This window comes from Emys orbicularis, chromosome 4 (assembly GCF_028017835.1).
Source record: "Emys orbicularis isolate rEmyOrb1 chromosome 4, rEmyOrb1.hap1, whole genome shotgun sequence".
Lineage (NCBI taxonomy): Eukaryota > Metazoa > Chordata > Testudines > Emydidae > Emys > Emys orbicularis.
The window spans coordinates 118,078,905-118,092,608 of record NC_088686.1 but is presented as its reverse complement, the minus strand read 5'-3'; the positions used below and the strand labels follow the sequence as shown (position 1 = coordinate 118,092,608).

The 13,704-nt window shown below is 40.1% G+C and overlaps 1 protein-coding gene across 1 annotated transcript; it reads left to right on the top strand.

Moving 5' to 3' along the window:
• The first annotated feature begins 1,108 nt into the window (after positions 1 to 1,108).
• On the top strand, positions 1,109 to 10,399 carry LOC135878639 (galanin peptides-like). The gene is made up of 6 exons (XM_065404361.1): positions 1,109 to 1,189; positions 1,907 to 1,961; positions 3,171 to 3,242; positions 3,719 to 3,805; positions 6,946 to 7,023; positions 10,347 to 10,399. Exons 1-6 carry the CDS (start codon positions 1,109 to 1,111, stop codon positions 10,397 to 10,399), a joined length of 426 nt encoding a protein of 141 aa, XP_065260433.1.
• The last annotated feature ends 3,305 nt before the right edge of the window (positions 10,400 to 13,704 follow it).

Here is a 13,704-nt window from a genome sequence, read left to right as displayed (position 1 = left end):
CAAATACTGTAATTGACAAGGATACGAGTCTTATTAGCCAGCATAATACAGAGCCTTTTCCATTTAGCTCTGCTTCTGTACCTGATTCTCCAAAGAGGGAGCTGTGTTCAATTTACCCTTCCTTATTCTCAAACAACAACAAAGAACTTCTGAAGTTTCAGGAGAAAGATAGAAGGCAAGCCAGGCTGTCTAGTAGAACAGAGCTCTTTTCACTGCTAGCCAGTGTCCAACCCAGGCGTAATGAAAGGTAATTGGCCAGGCTGTTATCTATCTGCAGCCCACATCTTGCTTCCAAATGCCTCTAATTGAATTGCTGTAATTTTTGCCCTTCCTAATGCAGTGACTTGGCGAGGGGAAATGACCCGGGGATGTGGGCGGCTCTCGATTCTCCCCTGGGAGAGAGCAGCGCCTGCAAAGTTGCGCTGCAACCCATAAATAGCGGAGGGGGAGCGGTCTTGGGCTTACAGGCACTGCAGCCTCCCCCCCCCCCCCCACTCCATTGCATCCCCTACTCAGTGAGCGCACCGGGGCCATGCAGTGAGGAGTCCCAGCTGTGACCATCCATTCCCCAGAGCAGCCTGCGGACAGCTCCCTGCCCCACTGCCAGCCAGGACTGAACCCGCGCAGTGAAGAACAGAGTAGCGCACCCCAACTCAAGGTACTTTCCCCTTATTTTTAGCCTCTTTGCCTTCTGGGAGGTATTTAACTTTCAGAAAATTAAATCTTAAACCCTGGACGCCTTCCCTTCTGACACCCCATATTAGTGACTGCAATGACTTGTGTGTAGAAGTGGCAAAGGGGGCAGGTATTGTAAAGGCTGATCTCCTGTCTCTGTGCCCTACAGCGGTCAGGTTCCACCCCCGTCTCCGACTTTGGGGGTGTTCCTGCTTTTTTAGGATTTGACATTCTCTGCCGTTCCTTCCTGAACTTTCAGATGCACAGGACTCACCCCCGTATACACACCCTTCCTTCTCATAAGTTCCTCCTGTCTCGATGTTTCTTAACATCAGGTTCCTGCGGGAACCTAAGTCGATTTAAACCCCTATACCTGGGATCCCAAACTGGAAGGCAAAGCAACTAACCCCGAGCGTTTGTGGTCTCCTTTCAGATGCAGAGGTGGACTAGTCTCCTGTTTCTATCTTTGATCTTTTGCGCCACCCTCTCAGAGACATTTGGACTCGTTTTATCAGTAAGTATAAATTTCATTTACAGGGGCTCTATCCATTAGACATGCTCAGTGTCTCAGCTGACAAGTACCAGTAAACTGACGGGCACTCTGATTAGATATAGGGCTGAGCAAAACAAAGCAAGTGCCCGAGAATATTTTGGATGGTGGATGAACAACTGGGAATATTGGACATTTTAATACTCATCTACTTATGACAAATGTGCTACAAAGTAGTTAAACAAAACAAGGGTTATTAGTTTTTATATAGTAAAGTTCAATGAATGGCCATCTTACTTAGGAAAAAAACAAGGAATTCTGTTGTTTTAATGAAGCTTACAAAATATAAACAGCCGAGACACGACAAATTGTGTAAATCCAAACCAGTATCTAGAGGGAAATATATATACTTTTCAGTAAAGCAGATTGGGAGCAGATCACATTTATTTTAACGTGTAAGGTTTAAAATTTATAATGCATTGTGTGATTTGCACTTTCATCTATATTGGGTCAAAATCCTGGTCACACTGAAGTCAATGGCAAAACTCCCATTGACTTCAGTGAGGCCAGGGTTTCACCCAGACTGAAATAAATTTTTGATGAATAAAAAATATCAGCTCATTAGAAACCCCAATGAATCTGTTTGCACAAACCAACCTCCCAGATTCATGTTTCTTTTTTTCAGAAAGTATTTTGTAAATCATGCAATAAATAATCTACCTGCACTTTTCCCTCTGTAAGGCAAAAGAAAAAAGGGGCTGGACTTTGAATAGTGCTGGTTACCTACTTGGGCCACGTAAGTCAAATATTTAATTTTCTATATTTTAAAATTCTATTAAAAATGGTCACTTGACGCCTATTGTCTTCCATGAGTGTGCTACCCACTAATCGGGCTATTAAAGTAATTTTTGTTTAAACCTTCTTTTGTAAAACTAAAGAGTGTTATTTCAGAGAACCTTCAGTTAGTTACACATCTGAAGCCTGGGATAGAAACAAATAGAATTTAAACTTCCTCTTCAAAAACAATGCCATGTAAAGGCACTACATTATATGGAATTACACATTTGGGTATTCTTAGAGTGCTAATGAGTTGTAATTCTTAGATGGCAAACATCTTGTTACTCTAAAATAGTAGCTTTACCTCCAATTATACAATAATAATGATGATTAATTGTATAGAATCTAAGGGCATTTGCCTTGCAAAGTAGTTATAACATTTTATGGAATTTTGGAGGTCAATCAAGGGGGAAATACTATGGGTGAAATTGGGCCCCATTGAAATCAGTGGCAGTTTTGCCACTGAACTCAGTGGGGCCAAGATTTCACCCTAAATCTACATAAAAATGCCCAGACGCATAGTCTTCTGATACTATTCTTCGACAAAACAAACTCTCTGAGATTGTAAATAAATATCAGTAATTTATAAGAGGAAAATATTTAATTCCATTTTGTAATTAAAAACAAACACCAGTGTCTGAGAGGCTGAAAACGTAAAGTTCAAGTTTCCAAAAAAGTATGGAGATGAAAAGTGAAGGTGTCCCAATTGGCTAAAAAGCCTTCCTTTAAAACTATTTGTAGCTGATTTAATAATTGTCATTTATTTTTACCCAAGGTTTTCAAGATGCTGAGAGGCATAAAACATACAGACATCTATACCTACCCTTTACTACTTTTTATGTTAAATATTACTGGGGGTTGCCTAATTTCACCCTCTATAATATATGATAAACATTACAGATAATTAATACCACTGTCCATATAAGGATCATAACTGTCTTTTTTTTCCCTTTATTATTCACTTTTTGTAACTGACCTTGGGATACAAATGTATGCACCTTTGATGTATTTATTGATTCTGTAAATGTCTGTAAGTATATTTGCCTTAAAGCAGCAATGCCAGAATAGACTGTGTTGAAAGACATACATGCCATTCTGTAATGGGGGCATATATTTGCTGAGTGCCATTTCTCTAAGACTGGATAATAGGCATCATCCTCTGTTGCAGGTCGTATTGATCAGCTTTTACTGATAAAGGAAATGCCCATTGCAAGGGGGAGAGAAGAGGCACCTGGGGAATGTAAGATAGTTTTTGGAGGTTATTCATGTAAACTAATTGCAGTTTACTTTAAAACAAATTACTTGGCAATTTTTTTTTTTTTTTTTAAAAGAGGAAAGAGTAGCAAAACCACATTCCTAAATTACACATGAATGGTCCAACTCTGCATTCCCTGTACACCCAAAACTCCCACTGAATTCAGGAAGAGTTTGGGAGTGCAAGCAATATAGGAATGGGCCCTTAATGGATATAAACTAAATACACAAAATTAAAAAATGCCTTCTTTAATTCTTTAATAAGCTTATTAAAGAATGATTCCTTTGATTCACTAATTATACATCATTCTATCAACAATCCCATCATGTTCTCGTGCACAAATGAAAAGGCTATAAAGAGAGTCACTTTTAAATCTTTTTGAGCTAGCTCAATAAAATCCATCAAAATCAACCTGGAGACTGTAAATGAAATTAACTCTTCATCTCTAATTTATTTAACAGATGCAGTAGATAATCACAGATCTTTTATTGACAAACATGGCCTAGCTGGTAAACGTGAGATACAGCCTGAAGAGGATATCAGAATAGGTAATGAAATTATGAAAGCCAAGAGTTTATGCTTCTGTATTTAGCATTTTATTTACTACGTTTGAGTTATTGTCCCCCTAAATGGAAGCTTAAGCTTGCTTGTAGGCAGGACAATGTACTTAACATACATGAGTAGTCCCAATGAAGTCAATGAGAGTATGCATATGAGAAAGGAAAGCAAAATTTGGCTCACAGACACCAGAGTTTGGAGATCTGACCTGAATTATGTGTATTCTGCCTTTTAATAGTTTAAAATGCAGAGTCATACATTGACTGGCAGGACAAAAGCTTTTGAGTTTCCTTCATTTTATCCAAATTAACATATTTGACTATGAAACCTACCTTTTTCTTTATATATGTTCAAAACAAAGCTTTCAAGTCCTATCGGACACTTAGGAGTCCTAACTGATTAGCCCAGGAGTGTGATCAGTAAGGGACTATATTAGGGAGATCATATGTTAGGGAAAGTTATAGAAACAAGAGACACCTTTTATCATATCAACATAGAACTGAAAGCTGTTGTTGATAATGCTGTATGGAGCTGGTTTTTGAGAAATGGATTTCTCATAAGAACCCCATCTCAGGTATAATTGTATAATTTTTCCATAATTAAACAAGATAAATTGTTTCAATTAGAAGACTTAGGACCTGATCCAAAGCTTAATGAAGTCAGTAGAAGTCTTTCCATTTAATGCAATGGGTTTTGGAACAGGCCCTTAATCCTGGGAGGTGCTGAGCATTCACAACTCTGTGCTCAATGGGAGTTGAGTGCTCTGTACTTCTCAGGATCAGATCCTTACAGTATATCGTACCTGTTTTTATAACCCTTGTTTGTATTGTAAAAATTTTTCTACTTTATGCTGATGGTAATGGTTCAAAATTCAAAAAGGGTTGCTCTGTATATTCTTGCCTAAATGTACACCCTAAAGCATTTAATTTTATGGTTAATCTAATTCCTATGTATTGGTATGCAAAAATGTTACTTTGTTCAAAATATCTTATTTTCTCTAAGCAAATATTTAGACCAATACAAAAGCCATTTCCTTTTCTTGGTATATCTGAAACTTATTTGTTGAACTAAAAAAATACTCAGATTGCATTCCTAGACAAAAGGTGAATGATGCTAGAGGCAGCTGGGGAGCGTCTACAGAGGCAAACTTTTTTTTTTTTTTTAGTTGCCATTTATTGGGATGTTTTATTCTAAACACTTTGTATAGAGTTTCCAATATCAATCTGTAATAGTAAAAAAATATATATAAAAAGTGATGTGATCGAGTCAATGAGTTAAAGCAGGTACTCAGCTGGAGGCTATTAACAGGAACACACCATTTCTAAACATTGATACAACAACCAACTCTCGCTTGATCATTCATAATTAAACAGAATACAGCTTAGCAGCAGGAAGCTTTTGCTTTATAGAATTGCAGTTTCATATCTAGATCACACCTCCATGGCAACACCATGTTAAGGCAGCAAATGCTGTGAAATTCCCATCAGCATTTCCTCTGACGTCTTCCATTGAGAGAGCAGGATACACCACCCTCTCCTTTCTGGCCATACATATGGAGGCTCTGTGCTGCTACAGAATCTCTAGCCCTGCTACTTGGTAGCACAGCTGAGGCCTCCCTTAAAGGAGGGGATTCCCCATGACAGAGTCAGGGGCATGTGTGAATTTAAGTATAACCTATAGGTCCCCTCCTCAGGACCGTCTCTTGACCTACCCATTCTTTGCCTGTTCAACCCACTGCTTGATTCCTTCTAATCTGCACAGATCTCCAGACACACAGATAGCTCTTTATGGGGTCCAGAAGATGCCTTGGGAGCTGTTGTGACTCTTTTCTGTATTGTGAGGGAGTGATCCACACATGGCAAGAGCCCTATGTATGGATCAAAAGACATGAGCTAGTCCTCTGTTAGGGAATCTCAAAATGAGATCCATTTCTCACTCCAATCCCGAGAAAGCTGATAGTTGTTCCTGTGCTCAGCATTGTACTAACAGGGGAAGATAGAGTCCTGCTCCAAGGAACTTACAATCTAACTCAAACCCTGACAGTACAATAGAGAGACATCTGATAGTCAACAAAGGTCCAAAATTCAGGTAAGGTTCTTTGCTTATTACTTATTAGTAGGAGAACATTGAATCATCTCCCATAAGTTGTACAATTCTGTTGAAGACCATTAGTTCATTTCCGGTTATGGTTGTACGGGAGGGGGAATTAGAAATGTTGGCGCCTAGCAAAGCGGATATAATATATTTTGCTACTCTGAAATATTGATGAAAGGGACAGTTAGTGCACTCTGATCTAGTAATACTTCTCACTGGCTCACTGTATTTTCCAACTGTGGACGTGTAGACAGTTCCTTTGTAAAATACGTGATCTGGAAACTATACATTGTGGAACTGCAGATGTGGCTTCCCAATAAAGTCACCCCAAGTTGATAGTGCTCAGCACTTTGCAGGATGCGACCTAAAGATTGTAACCTAGTTTCTTATAAACTTCATTTAAGCACACTCCTTCCATCAACTCTGAAAATCTCCTTTGCACCTGAAATTTCTCATGCAGACCCTATTCAATTGAGACATTTTTTAAGTTTCACTGGCATTGAATTAGGTATTTTGAAAAACATATTTTTCACTTGCGGAATGTAGTGGCTTCTTATAAAGTTGTCTTAAAATGGTAATTGTTTACATGTTCAAGGGGAACTAATGCAGTGGACTATTTTTCAATAAAAATGGGTGAATAAATTTGGACCTATTTTCTCCGGAAATCTGAGTCTCTGAGGTCTCTTCAGATATAAACTTCTTGACTGGGGTTTCAGAATTTACAAGCTCCACAGACAGCCCTGGAGGACCTTACAAGCACTGTAAACCAAATAACCTGAAGGCTGCTTTAACTTACATTAGTACAGAAGCTCCAGAATCCGGGACCTGTAACAAGCTCCCTGATGTCACCCCATTCTTGCACCAAATGTATTTCAGTGCAGGAGAGAATCTGGCTCTCAGTTTTTCCACTGAACTTTTAAAATGAAATGTAGTTTCACGGATTTTTCTGAACTCTTACATTCACTGTTGTGACTAAAGTTGTATCAGCAAATATTCATACTATCTATACATTAAATATCCAATAAATGTTTTCTAGGTAATCTTGGGAGACCAGTGGTTGACGACAATGTTGTACGCACAGTAATTGAATTTTTGACTTACTTGCATCTTAAAGGTTAGTAAAGCTCTCAATCATTTAAAAGTACAGTTTTATTTCAGGCACTGAGGATCTGATTCTGTAATCCTTACTTGGACAAAACTCTTGAATAAGAGCTGCAGGACTGGGATTGAATATATAATTGTAGATTCATATTTAAATTGTGCGACTTTGTTGAGCATCACTGGAGAATGGGCTTGATTATGTTTGACATAACTCCTAGAACAAAATGTGCTGAAACGATATCGCTGAATATCCATATTAACAAATAATTGATTGAAATCTGGAAGAAACTACTAAGAGCCTGCTCCCACAAAACACTTATGGAGATGCTTAAAGTTCAACATACAAGTAGTGTCACAGAAGTGCATGACATTAAGTATCTGACTAAGTGGTTGCAGGATTGAGATGTTGACTGTAAGCTCCTTGGTGCAGGAACCATCTTTTCATTATACATGTGTACAGTGCCTAGCACAGAGGGGTCCCGATCCTGCTTGGAGCCTGTAGGTACTACCAAAATGACAACTGCCAAAACTGTTTGAACTATCTTTAATAGGGTCAATATTTTTACTCTTACTTAAAAGACTGAATAAAAGGAGATGTTTCAAAGTTTATCATTATCAAGTTTTACATTTGTGTAAGACAGTGACAAAGGAAATAAATTTTCCCTCCATTTGGACACTGTGGTGAAGTCATATCCCTGAAATTGTGACATCACTCACCTGTGTGGCAACAGAATTCAAACAGAGGCAAAACTCCCTGTGAAATACTGGAGAACTGTCTATATAGGATTCAGAGCAATGAATTTATTGTTAGATAAAATTACAGGTGCTGTGTTTTTATTTTAATTAATGCACTGGAATGAGACATTTGTGTTTTATTAATTTCACTTTACTGTGAATCTTTTCAAGTCTGTTAACTTCAAGATTTTATAAATAAAACTCTGGACAGTTTTGGCATCATTTTCTAAAATGATCTGTCTTGGTTCAGAAAAATCCTCTGCTAAGACTACTGTAAATACTAAAATACAACCAGTGTTAGCTAAACTACATTGCACAGTCTATAGAGACTGTATTTGTTTGAATGGTATAGTTAAGGATCTTTGAGCAATACTGTCATTTCCAGGGATTGAGAATACTGTCCAGCCTCAGTCCAAAAGCAAACCTAAGATTTTGTGCCATTCTCAAGCATTTTTCAAACACAGCACATCCTGGCTGACCTGAATCTCATGGAACATGTTGAATAAGTTAATACAATCAAAGCTTGAAAATACCTTCAGTTTTCCCAAAATCTCTAAGAGGTCGTGGTAGGACATGACCATGTTTGGGATAACCGAGTTTTCCCGATAACCCTGGTTTTGCTGTATAATAAAAACATTAATGTGGATTAACTGCACACAAAAAAACCTCCTTTTTGAAAAACAATTGACATTTTTACAGAAATGTCTGATATGCAAAACTGGGGCTCAAATCTGCTATCCTCATTTTGAGAAGTAGCTTTCAGAGGGTAGCCCATTAAAATCAATGGATCTGTTTGGAAGGTGAGTCTCTGGAGGCTTAGGAGTAATTATGCAGCTGTTCTGTGCTCTGGGCTGGGAGAGGGTGGTTCCATTTCTCTTCCCAATTCCTGCAGAGCATGTTTACTTAGTCTCTGTGGGGAGTAAGAGTATTTTTCCATTCAACATTTTTACTCATCTGATAGATTACATGGATCTAAAATAACATTTTCAAACATTCATACAATGCTCTACAAATCTTTATTCTCCCAATCTTTCCGTGCTGTTTCTCCCTGTTAACTGAACAATGAGCATCTGTCCAAATCCATATTTACAGGGTAGTCACTTGAAATAACTATTGTTTGAGGACCCTACTTACCCATACGTGGGCTATTCCCAAGTGAGGGAGTGGAAAGTCAGTATTGGTGAATCCACCCACAAGTTGGGAACAGCAGTCACAGCATGAACAGCTTGAAAGCATAAATGGCTCAGGGAGGGTGTCTCTTGGGACATCCATGATCAGGGGTATTGATCCTGATCTAGTCACCCTACATAGGGTAGACATGGCCCCAGTGTTGTCAATAAGACTACTCATATGCTTACTGCAGATGAGTTAGAGTTCCCATTCAGCGAAGGATTATTTGGGCCTCAGTCTCTAAGTGCTAAATGAAAGCCCAAGGAGATCCTGATTTAATATTGGTCAGCTGGTGTTTATATACCAGTGCAGTATAGACATTTCTGTACTCCCCTGTGTAAGCTACGTCCCAGTGGGGGGGTCACAGCAGCCTCCTGAGCAGGAATGACTGGGCAGGGCTGGGGAACAGGCTGAGCGCTGACCTCCGCAAACCGAGCCAGCATGGAGGGATAAGTAATGTGCACCTAGTAAAGAGCTGATACCAATTACTTTCCCCATGGAGCAAGTGTCAACCAGGGGCTGAACTGTGACTTTTTGAGTAACAATTACCTGATCTGCTCTTTGGACCACACAGTTACATGCTCCTCCTTACTGTTACCATCAACCTTGAGACTACACAGAAACCAAATCCACTGGATTGTGCACAATGGCTTTTCGGTGATGCAGAACTGGTACTCCAAAGCTACAAAACACAGAATGTTAGCAAGTGATGCTACATTTTTAGCTAACAATGGCTACCAGCGAGATCTTGACATGAATATGTACTCCAAATCAATATCTGATTTAAAAAAAAAATTCAGTCCAACAATAATGTAATATAAATGCTTTTTACACATCTACTCAAATGTCAGTTTATTACACTAAATATATTGATTTATGCATTTTCTTTCTCAAAATAATCCATTTTATAGAGAAATGTTTTTAACAATAATGATTATTCAGGTAATTCATATACTTCCATCTTAAAGAGAAGGGGCATATTTATAACAACACCCTCACAAGTGATTTCTTGGAGGTCACTATCACAGTTGGCCTTTTAGGCCCCAATGCTGAAACTGGCTCGGCGCAGGGGTCTGCCCAGCCTGAGCCAGTTGCAGGATCAAACTTAATCAAACAATATTAAATCTTATGATACTGATATTCAGTGATATGAATCAAAACATCAAGGTTGATGTAGAAGGTTTTTTAAAATACTGTAAATTATAACAGGAAGTTATGACTTATTAATATTCAAAAGAAACATTAAATAGCCTAGAAATGAGCCATGAAAAGTATGAGCCTATTGCCTCATCTGTGGTCAAAGGGAAGCAAAGTAAGAAAGTTTAGCGATCATAAGGCTGATTTTTAGGAATTAATTGTTAATACTAAACTTTGCACTTAACTATTTGTTGCTAAAAATCATGACTGTGTTTTTCTTTTTCCCTTTTGCAGAGGCTGGGGCACTAGATAATCTACTTTCATCAGAAGAAACAAATCAGTCCTGAAAAATAATGTATTTATACTTTGTTGTATTGTAAATGAAGACTAAACTCTAAACAGAGCTTTAAATGAACAGAAGATGGTGATTATTGTTTACATTACTCTTATACAGAGTTACACATGGTAAACTACTTTCTGCCCTTTTTGTTTTGTTTTTTTCTGTGATGTTACAATGTAAGATTTTTGCCTTGATAAAAAAAAAATCTTTAGGTAAGTGGTAAAATAAAAAAAGAGCAGCTGCATTTTGTTTCATTTTCCTTACAATAGCGTGTTTTCAAATTACATATAATGCACAATATGTAGTACATTAAATACATGTTTAATTTTAAGTATACAAATCCTCCTAAGCCTGAGCACTGTACCTGTGTCAACTCAACCCCCTGTGTAGATGCAGCTAGATCAATGGAAGAATGTTCCGTCAGTCTAGCTACCATCGCTCGATGAGGTGGAGCTCTACAGTGATGGAAAAACCCCTTCTGTTGCTGAAGGAATCTTCTCCAGTACAGCGCTACAGGTCCACAACGATGGTGCTGTAACCGTGCCGCTGTGGCGCCCATATGGTAGACATGGCCCCAGTGTTGTCAGTAAGTTTACTCATATGCTTAAAGCTAAACACATGCTTAAAGAGCTTTTTGGGATCAAGGTCAGAGTGCCCAGCACTTACAGAATCAAGCCCTGCAGAAGGAACTATGGAACTAAGTTAGAGAAGATGTAATCCTCCCCAAGATGGATGCAGGCTATAGGGCTGCAACTCAATCACTAACGTACCTCTGGAGTGGATTTGGTTTCCTAGATCCTGTGGTCTCTTCTCCACGTGCACTGATAAGGGTCAGGGTAGAATCTCCTTCTGCATGGCCACTGCATCTACACCAACCAACCTGCTGCACATAGGCACTGACTCCGTGGGTGCTCTGGGGCTGGAGCACCCACGGGGAAAAATTGGTGGGTGCTCTGCACCCACTGGCAGCCAAGCTCCCCGCCCCACCTCACCTCCACCCCTGAGGCGGAGAAGCGGCGTGCTATCTCCCAGTGCTTGCTGCCTCAAAACAGCTGTTTCGCGATGTAACAAGCTCTGGGAGGGAGGGGGAGGAGCGGGAACGCAGCGCACTTAGGGGAGGAGGCAGGGCCAGGGCAGGCATTTGGGGAAGGGGTTGGAATGGGGGCAGGGCAGGGGTGGAATTGGGGCGGGTCCGGGGGTCGAGGGGGGTCGAGCATCCACCGGTGCCAGCAGAAGTCGGCGCCTATGCTGCTGCATAGACTCACCATGAATAGGGTGACCAGCTAGCAACTGTGAAAAAATGGGGGTGGGGGGGAGGGGTAATAGGCACCTATATAAGAAAAAGTCCCAAAAAAGGGACTGTCCCTTTAAAAATGGGACATCTGGTCACCCTAACCATGAGCCTTGGGAGCAGAGCCCTGCAGTAGGATTGGGAGCCTGCGGGTCCTACAGGACCTGCTGCCATAATAGCGGGAGCAGGATAAAAATTCCAGAAACAATGCGGGAGCGGGTGGTAGTGGGAATGGGTATTGTGGGGCAGAAGCAGGATTTAAAAAAACAGTCCTCCTGCACTGCAAACAACATGAACGCCCCATTCAGCAACCACCACTCTCCAGCCACCCAACTCTGAAGGCAGCACCGCCATCAGCAACAGTGCTGAAGTAAGGATGGGAATGGGGGATCTCCCTGCCCCTGCCCGTGCTTGGCAAGGCATGGGGTCTTCCTGTTCCTTGTGCACGATGATGCAGGGTCTCTCCAGCCATTTGCATGGAGAGTTAGAAGTTTCTAATCCCTTTGCATAGGGAAGGGGAGATGCTGGGGCTGCTCATCCCCTTATAGGAGTGCATGAGGACTCGGATCCCTCTGCATGGATGAGTTGGGAGGGTCAGTGAGTTCCCATCCTATTGCAAAGGGGTGCAGGGAAGTGGGTGGGTGCTGGTGGGGAGACAGCTGCTGAGAGCAGCTCATCCAGCCATTACTGGGACAATTTTAGAGCCCTGCAGTGGTCCCATAGGACCAACTGCCATAACAGCAGGAATGAGATAAAAAATTCAAGAAACAATGTGGGAGCAGGTGGGAGTGGGAATTGCAGGGTGGGAGTAGAATTTAAAAAATAATTCCTTGTAAGGTTCTACTTGGGAGAGCTTTGGATGGGCCCTCCACTTAGGTGAATTTTATGCTATGTGCTTACAGTGCTATGAAGCATTGGCACTTTAAAATGCTGCTGATCAGAGCAAGCAGACTGTCAGAAATTCCAGAGGAATTACTACATAATCTGATATTCACTTTTATTATAGTTAAATCTATTCTAGTAGCTACCTCCAGTAGCCAAACCCCTGTCCTTGTGGCCACTTTAAAGTTAATCAACATATGCTTTTTCTTGGATGGTTGCTCAGGGTCTGATCTACTGACCACCAAAATCAATGGAAGCCTTCCCTCAACTTCAGTGGGTTTTTGATCAGGTCCATAAAGAGCAGGTGTCACTGGGATGTTTTGGGAAGTAGTGCAAAAAGTTTTCACCATCTGAGCTGCTAGAGCTTCAATATTTGAGAAATGCATGAGATTCCAAGACTAGCAAAAAGAAGAAATAACAAATTTTAACCCTTATTCCACTAATATTTTCCACACTGCCACCTAATGACCTGATCCAGAACCCATGGGAGTCAACAGAAGTCTTTCCACCTATTTCCATGGGTTTTGGATCTGGTGCATTATGAATGTTTAGGATTAATGGACCTCTCTGCAGTATTCAACCACAAGGATTCTACTCTTTCTATGGAAAAATAGTTGATTCCAATACCAATTTCAAAGAACTTTAACTCAGTATGATTTTGATTTCTGTTCAAATAGAATGAGAAATTCAGTATAAAATAAATTGAGTTAAATTACTGTAATCAAATTCGTACCGCTGCTAAACTGATTCCAGTTAAAATGTTCCTAAGTAGTGATGGATACATTTTATAAGGTTTTGTTGGGATGTTTGTTTGAAATTCTTTATACTGGAAGTCTCATGAGATCAAGCTTTCTTGGACGATTTCCAGTGCTGTCTGACTTTGAGCTGATAGTCCCACAAGACCAGCTCTGATTATGGTATTATTCCTCAGATACTACATTGATTCACAGATTCTAAGACCAGAAGGGATCATTATGATCATCTAGTCTGATCTCCTGCATAACACAGGCCATATAATTTCACTCAGTAATGAGCACCATAAGAATTCCTATCAGTAAATATTTCAGGATTTACAATTCCAAAATAAAGATACAGAAAGGCACATTTTCAAGGTATCCCTCCCTCCGCATTAAGTGCCT